Source organism: Rutidosis leptorrhynchoides, chromosome 7 (assembly GCF_046630445.1).
Source record: "Rutidosis leptorrhynchoides isolate AG116_Rl617_1_P2 chromosome 7, CSIRO_AGI_Rlap_v1, whole genome shotgun sequence".
NCBI lineage: Eukaryota > Viridiplantae > Streptophyta > Magnoliopsida > Asterales > Asteraceae > Rutidosis > Rutidosis leptorrhynchoides.
In genome coordinates this window covers 28,342,314-28,351,047 of record NC_092339.1, presented here as the reverse complement: position 1 = coordinate 28,351,047, position 8,734 = coordinate 28,342,314, and the positions used below count along the sequence as shown (strand labels likewise).

At 35.0% G+C, this 8,734-nt stretch overlaps 1 protein-coding gene across 1 annotated transcript; it reads right to left on the bottom strand.

The window, feature by feature from the left end:
• Positions 1–853: 853 nt before the first annotated feature.
• On the bottom strand, positions 854–7,065 carry LOC139857133 (RINT1-like protein MAG2). The gene is made up of 5 exons (XM_071845862.1): positions 6,956–7,065; positions 4,295–4,723; positions 4,065–4,172; positions 3,456–3,559; positions 854–3,051 (listed from the first exon to the last, which is right to left on the bottom strand). Exons 2-5 carry the CDS (start codon positions 4,563–4,565, stop codon positions 1,204–1,206), a joined length of 2,331 nt encoding a protein of 776 aa, XP_071701963.1. The 5' UTR covers positions 4,566–4,723; positions 6,956–7,065; the 3' UTR covers positions 854–1,203.
• Between the last annotated feature and the right edge of the window lie 1,669 nt (positions 7,066–8,734).

The window sequence follows — 8,734 nt, the reverse complement described above, 5'->3', positions numbered from 1 at the left end:
ATAACCAAAATGGGTCCCCCAGAGAACCCTTAATTGGAAAGACCCATACATGTTTGTAGCTCCTTAAAGTGCAATATAGTGAAACATTTGGACCCAGCCCAAGATTATATAATCAGCAGCAGACAACACTGTTGGTATGATTATGGTATTTTTCTAACTAAATTTGTCTACAAGCTATAAATCCCACTGCCTTATTAAGATATATAGTCGTTTCAATTATAACAGAGATAAACATACCTTTAGTCAATCATGTCTAATCGTAGAACGAGAGCTTCTAAGAACTCAGAACACGAGATAAATAATCTCGTGTTGAAATTGCAGGCGTTGCTACCAGCTTCAAGTTCTACCAGCAACAAAACTAGGGTACGCGCGTTGTTATAATTTTACTAGTTTGTTATTACTAATTATGGTAATCTTAGAATGATGTATGCAAGTAATATGTTAAAGCTAACTTGTATAAATATTATGAAAAAGGTACCAGCATCAAAGACACTTAAAGAGACATGCAATTACATTAAGAGCTTAAGAACAGAAGGGGACAATTTAGGAGACCGACTATCGCAACTACTGGATTCGATGGAAAAAAACGGCGTTGATGTGAATAGCATCAGAGATCTTCTGCAGCAATAGTGTGCGTCTGTGTTTGAATGTCTTAGAGTCGAGCAGATACATCGTGTATTTGTCTTATTATCAGGTTATACCACATACCATGTGTTGTTTGACTCAATCAGACAGATATTAGCCTGTTATTTAGATACAAGTTACTAATATAATATCTGTGTGTGTTTATATTGTCTTTCTCAATTGATCAAGTGCATAATTAATAAGATAACTGATTATGGGAATTTAAATATGTAATTTGCTAAAGAATGTCTATTTTTCATCAACTAAAAATCAAACCAGTTACATATAATACTTGATCAAGGTAAGAGTTAGGACCTATTTACTTTTTCTGTATAGCTCATTGTTATTTTTTTGTCACTTAATCTGAAAAATGGTACGTTTATAAAAAACATAGAAACAGAGACCCCTTCCCACTCTTCCCAAACATCCCAAACATAGGCATATTCTAACAACATTTAATACGGAATAAAAGTAAACAATGCCGCTTAGTTTAATTCAAGCTTCACCTGCATTTCAGATCCATAAATTAGTAACTCATTAACCATCCTAAGTTAGCAGCACCTGTAAAACTTGAAATGTTCATCCAAACACCCGACTATTCACGATTCTTTCGACTTCAGGCGGAGTCAAATGCCTTATTCCATTCAGATTGAGCCACCTGTCCCCTCCTTCAACGCTACCACGATGTTGTCTATCTTCCATTTTCAACACTTTCAAACCTTCACTTGATTTCGGAAAGAACCCTTCGGGTCTCAAACACCAAGATTTAAAAACACCAAACAAAACCGCCAAATCATTCGCTAGTCTTTCTACACCACCATCATTAAACTTTGCATAACTCATAAACACACCACTAAAGATAAGAGAATCAATAGCACTAGCCAAATTTCTCCATACTCCAACAAAATCTATCTTATTTAAATTTAACTCCAAAACTGACATTTTCGCTTGCAAATAATCAAGCGCTACGATAAATGACCTGGACACCGCCCAACCTTCTTCGATTCTTTCCGTCCACTGCTTCTTGTTCTTCATATAATCACGACTGCAAGCATCAAATCCCCTTAAAATAACTGTCGTTAACTTTTCGACCCATTCGGTCCTAAATTTCTCTAACTTACTAATTTCCTCATCAATTATACCACCATTATCCAATTCCATTTCAAGAAAAAACACTTCTTCACACCATTCTTTCAAAACCGACTCAAAATACCGTGCTGCATTAATACACTTTGTAACTTTAATCAAAGCATCATCGTCAGTCAAAGCAGTCAACCCTTCGGCTTCTTGACATCTTAAAAGTAAGAAATCTAGTAAATGATGTACAATCGGCGCACCTGCTAATCTAATAAATCTCGCTCTTAATTCAACACGTGGAACCGATCGGCACCGTTCGATAACTGACGATAAACGCCTAAGAAAAGAACTCGATATTGCAGGTGACCCGTACGATTCTGAACCTAAAACAAGACCCGATTCTTGAACTTCCGTCAACCATTTTTTCTCATCCTCGATTTCAGGTCTCAGTTTATCGATTGCGTCACTTCGTTCTATCTCAGCCCACAAATCAAGCCAGTCGGGTCGATCACAGAAGACAGATAAAGATGATACAGATTGCATATTCCCATCTTCCTCAAGTGATAACGTAATCCCTGATTGTGCTACGAGAGATTTGACTTTTTTATCAAATGAAATCATCAGGTCAATAAAATGTAACCACGATATTCTAGCTAGTGATCGATTTTCGGTAGTATTCTCTTCATCGAGCTGACTTATATAATTAGGGAAAATTTCCTTTGCCATATAAGTTGATAAAGATGTTACCATTGCTGAAATCCATTCTTCTCTGCACGAGTAACCTGACAGCATCGCTTGATCAACGAGTGGCTGCAATAACTCGTCCATCGAATCGACATAATCACGAGTTATTTTATATACCAGAGCGAAAATAAGTTCGGGCTTGTCAGCCCATTTAGAAAAATGGTGTTGAGATGCAATTGATATAGGGTTCACAAGCTCTTCAATGGCCCAAAGCGGCTGATGCAGCGTAATTTCAAGATTATGCCCTTGAAGTTGTCTGAACTTTCGTTGTGTTTGCAATTCTTGTAGTTTGCACAGTACAAGAAAACTGTCACAATATTGGTGTTTGAGGTCACCATGCATCGTTAAAAGAGGATTTGTAGATTCAGCCGATTTCTTTGCTTCTGGATTAGCGTGGCTTAAAGTAGACAATGGCGGGGGCCAGTTAAGGGAGGTAAGAAGGGACCGATAATCGGCAATTGTTTGAGGTCTTAGAATGGCTAATGCTCGATCCACCCTGTGATCAACAGCTGATATGAGACGAGACCATTGAGGGCGTGTTCTTAAAACCTTAGTTAGAACATCTTCTGCCAGTTTGAGAGCATTAATAGCAGCAAAACATGATTCCTGCGAGATCAGAAGGGTGAGAAATGATTACTTTATTATAGGTTCCAAGATATGGGTCGGGCGGGTTGGGTCAGATCATCTACGGTTGTAATAGGTTACTTTCTGCATAGACTATGAATGAGTTGGGTATATTCGTCATCGCCCCAATTCAATATTATCACGATAATAATCTAGATTTTCCAAATAGAACGATTTAGGATGTTGTATGCGCTAAAAGTACACAACTTTCACCCCATTCAATAGATTGGCCCATTGAACATGTTCCATCTTCAGCTAAAAGTTAATGTTTGGCCCATTTAAGATTAACAATATCAGAAATCAACCAACTCATTACTAAATGGGTCAAAACTGCCGCTTGTACCAGTATAGAAGCAGCAGTTAATCATAGCTATTTGCTTGCTCACCTCCGAATTCTGGGAAGATGTTTGCTTCCTTAAATTTCTATTTACACTGGATGAGACCGCATCTTCTATGTCTCCGACCAAAGTGTCAAGTTTTAATGCAGTTTCTGCAAGATATTAGAAATTTACAATGAAATTTAAAATTTTATTTATGATAAAAGCAACATAAAATTTAGCATAGAAACATACCAATAAAGCTCCCACTTCAACAACTCCCATTTCTTAATAAACTCGAAGACACCAAGCAAACACTTAAAAGAGTGAATTTGTAGAGTTAAAGATTCTCCTAACAAACTATGTCCGATACCAACACATGTTATTCACTAAACCATAAGAAAGTAACACCTTTAATGGTCAATGTACCCACAATATGCAAATATTACCATCATATAACTATGTATTTTGTTAATTAGTTAACCTCAGAGTTATTTGAGCCATTAAAAGCAACATTTTCAGGTCGATATCAATATGAAAAGCATTACATCTATGTTTTATTGGCAGAGTAAATCCATATTCTATACCAATTTAGCAACAAAATATATAAATAAATAAATAATATATTTGAAAGAGAGTATAAACCTAAGATGATATTTTTATAAGTTTAAAACTAACCAGCATATACTCTAACTGCCTCAACCCTAGCCACTTCACGAGCAAGTGCTGGCAACTCCTTCCCCAAGAAGCTTTCTGATCTTTCCCTCTGTTCTTCTCCCTCTCCATCTGCACACACATAGTTACGCGTAAATAAACAGAAAAATAGATATAAATATGCAAGTAAAACTACAAAAAGACAATAATATTATTCATTGAATGTTTAAATACTCATGTAGCAAGTTCATTACCTGATATAGAATATTGAAAACTGCTTAATTTGGCATTTATGTCGTTAAAGAGGACTCCTACTTGATCTGAGTATGTAGAGTAAGCAAGCAAACAAGTACCAAGCTTTTGGTTTAAATCTGTTAGGCTCTGATCCAAACGATTACAATCGTTCTGCAAATCGGAAACAAGTTTTGGAGCTTGTTGAAGATCATCGATAGTGTGTAGTTCAGAATCAAGAAAAGAGAGAACCGAGGAAGAAATAGACGAGACGTTAGGTAGAGGTTCAATCATAGTGCCTTTGTTATGATTGATTGATTTGGCCAATTTGTTTGAATATTATGTGAAGATGTTCAAGGGTTAGGTGTATGACTAGTAGATTATACAACTGGTCTTCATCCACTTTTTACCAAAAATGGTGTGAGAAGAGTACAAATTTGACAGCAATACTCCTGCAAAGAAGTTAAGAATAAATCAAGTTTACTTATTGTAATGAATGAACCGTCTTAATGATATAAATGACAATTTTATCCCCACCCCTAGATATGAAGCAATTAACACCAGCAAAGTACTATACATACAGATTAGTAAATTGGGGGTGAAATTTATTTTCACAATTTCGAGACCATACATATTCGCAATTTTACGAAATGAAAAGTAGACACAGAACAAATAATTTTAAAGCATATATATATTCACAAACTATATATTAGCAAACTAGTAGTAATATACATTCACAATTTCAGTATGAATATTCACAATTTCAGAGCTGCGTGCCTGCGTATATATTACGATATAGATACTATACACATAATGAATATTCACAATTCCTAAGCTTCTATGATAAGCATAAATCAATGGCTTGAAATACAGGAACATGTCAACAATCATAACTACACATGAATAACACTACCAATTCAATATTTCAAACTCAAATACCTCAATGCAAACTTTTAAACCAAAATGTAACATATCATTTCATTTTAAAAGTGTGATTAATTGCATTATAGTTAATCTGGCAAATAAGCTCTGTAGCATAACAACAAAAATCTTCAATGTAACTTAATTATAAAAGCATAATAATTATATTAATGCAAAACCTAATCAATTTCTTGCAAAGAAGCATCTGCAACGGATTGAAGAAGAGCACGTGATATGGTTCCACCTAACACCACTAACACTATATTTGATTAATTTCCGTGAATAAGTTTGCCTCTAACAAGAACTTGGAACCAAAATCTGGATGTAATATGCGAAATTGGGGAAAATTATTGATTGTAGTAAGGGTTTAATATAAGGGTTTGTATGGGGTAAGGGGATAAACAAAGTATTTTGCAAGAAATTTAATTACTGGAGCAAGAAAGATCTGGGTAAAGAAGGCGTGAAATAAGGCAACGAACGATGGGGTAATTTGGTAAAGGAGATGGCTGAATGGGGAGTGGTAAGGTTTTTTATGGTGAGAGATTAATCTCATAAGTTAGGGTGAATGAATAAGTCAAAAGTATACAGGAAAAATGGGTGACCGAATAATCTCCCTAGGCAATTAATCTTTAATTTCAAAGTAAATAGGCACTTGGTTTATTCAGCAAACAAATTTGAAGTTGTTTTGACAAAAACAAGATAACTAACAAACATCTACAAATAAAAGATTAAAGATTGCCATTAAGGAGATATATTACTTTAAAGTGAGCAATCGATCGTGGTTGTACCTGTGAACCTTAATTTATGAGTTCAAGTCACTTTAAGGACATCAGTTTCTCAACTCCTTAGCCAACTAGGAAATAAGTCTTGTCCCCAAGTGCTCAAACTTTACATAACATACGCATATACGAGTGAACAACAACTCCTTTGTAATTTAGCATCACGGGACGATAAAAAATAAGAAAAAAAGGAATAGTTGTTATTCAGAAACAAAACTCGGTAACATGATTATTACCGACGTTGATTGGCCAACAAAAAGATACAATTCAGCGCTTATGTTTTATTATTCCTTCCATCTAACACTTAGGATTTAATCATCTATTTTCCTACAAAGGTTTACTATCTTGTACTGTAACGACAGAATATAACTTCAAGTAAAGTACAAAACAAGTGTATTTTTACACTCTGGCTGATCTGGTCATCTGCTTCATAAACTTCACTTCTACACTGCTCTAACTATAGAAATGAGTAAAATTGCACTAAATAATTAACTGTGGATCTGATAATGAATTATACATTTATACACTGCCAAAGCTGATATCACTGTTAATTAATCAAAACACACCAACTGATTTTACGAATCTCGAATTATAAATAAGGATTTATTTTATGCAAACCAGTGATTCAACAAATCTAAAGCTCCATATGTAACTATCAAATTCATCTTATAAACACTATCCATTTGAGTATCCATAAAAAACAACTATACTATGTTCAATTATTTTCACTAATATTGTCTTCTCTAGCATCGACATAATTAATATTATTGACTTCTTTCAACTTTCATATAAACCTATATACAATTAATTTCCAGGATCTTGCTTTTCGAAAAAAATTAATTTCCAGAAAAATTATAAACCTAGTAACCATACAATCTATATCATAAATAAAAAAACTAAGCTGAAATTGTTAGGTAATACTATTACAGATTCAGAACACATATGTTGTTTAATTGGTGAACACAAAAAGATACATAGATATACCGTGTATAGTGGCCGATATGAGGTTGATCGTCGCCGTAGACTGTAATCGCTCACGATCTATCTCCGGCAGATGACGGTGTTGCACCACGATGATGGACTGACTGTTTTGTGATAGATAGTTATGGGCCTAATTATAGCCCAGATCTGAGTACTTAAACACTCACATTCTGGCCCGTATAGAAAACAAAGTTAGTGACGTATAGTTAGTTATCATTCTGGCCCGTATAGTTATCAATTAGACGTTTCTTGTATGGTTTTCAATTCATAATACCTAATTTGCCCTCTCACAATTTAATTTCTCAATAGCATATATTAATTAATCTACATACTTAATAATTATAAAATTTCCATCAAATCATTAACATTGTTTGATTACATTGTTGTTTGGCCTTCCAGGTTCCCCCTACCCGGTTTTTGGTTTGTTCTTAAACGTATTAGTTTTACAGGAGATCAACTTTGAGGAAAAAACAAAACGAGAAAAAAAAAATAAAGTCTTGGATTCTTTTTTTATATATTCATTCATTAATTTGTACTTCATTGTTAAATACGTTCGCCAGAGATTTGGTTATCACTATTGCATTAATTTCTTTAGTTGACTAAAATTTAGGAACGTGATGCAGAATTATAAGATTACTTGTATTGCTCATAATGTCACATGACAACCTCAATGTTCAGTTCTCAGTGATCTTTAGCTTTCGTCAATTGCATAGGTTATGTGTTATAAGAGTAAATTATTAGTCGCATAGAAAATATGAGTATAAAAAATTTTAATTGACGGATATATCCGCAGATTGCTCAAGCGGTTTTTATGGATTTACGGATCGGATTTTCTCCTCAACGGATCAAGTACATCCATCGCCTGCCCGTGACCCGTCAACGGGTACAAAATTTTACCCGCCACGTACCCGCGGGTGAAGTTTTCTAAAATTATCCGCCCATCACGGGCGCGGGTACCCGCGGATCACGGGTTTTTTTTAGATCAATTGCCATCCCTAGGAACTATCGAGCTTAACAACATCACAAAATCGAACAAATGCTCACGACTAAACTACCGCCATCACATGTTAACGCTTTTGTGTTGCTTTTGTCTTGATATGCAACACGATTTCCTATATAACATAGATAAAGACGAAATAGTTTGCATATTCCCATCTTTCTCAGGGGATAGTGAAATTCCTGATTGTGCTACAAGAGATTCGACTTTTTATCATATGAAAATCATCTGGTCAAATAAGACCATTTCAGATGGTGAATGTGGCCGTCACGAGCAGTTAGTGCACTTTTTGGTCAAAAAGTGTTATTTGACTATGACATGTCATAGTCAGTTTATGACAATTTTTAATCGATGTGTTAGTTTTTTGTATCATACACTGTTGCAAAACACCCCGTCTCGAGCCGTCTCGACGTCCGTTGCGACGGTTTGGTGACTAGCCCGTCTCGTCTCGAAAAAAACCGTCTAATATGACAGTCAACGGTCAAAATTCGGGTCAAAGTCGAAAAAAATCAGGTCAAAGTCTCTCAAAATTCGGAAAAGCCAGAAAGTCGGTAAAATCGGTCAAATTTGTCGTATTTTAGTTTGAATTTTCTGCATTATATTAATGGTGATAGTAAGTATGAGTACAAATTAGTTAATTAAAGTTTTTGGCTTTAAAATATGTACACATATATACATTTATATACTTATATATTTAAAAGTCAACTTTGGTCAACGTCCGTCTCGACCCCCGTCTCGAACCCCGTCTCGAACGACTCGACCTTTTTAGGACCCGACCGTCTCGA

Bases quoted from the DNA above. Each gene is read 5' to 3' on its own strand.
- LOC139857133 (XM_071845862.1), bottom strand. From the start codon at position 4,565: ATGATTGAACCTCTACCTAACGTCTCGTCTATTTCTTCCTCGGTTCTC. The intron at 4,173-4,294 runs GTAATGAACTTG...ATGTGTGTGCAG, and splicing joins TTTTCAATATTCTATATCAG to ATGGAGAGGGAGAAGAACAG. The intron at 3,560-4,064 runs GTTAGTTTTAAA...AATATCTTGCAG, and splicing joins GGCAGTTAGAGTATATGCTG to AAACTGCATTAAAACTTGAC.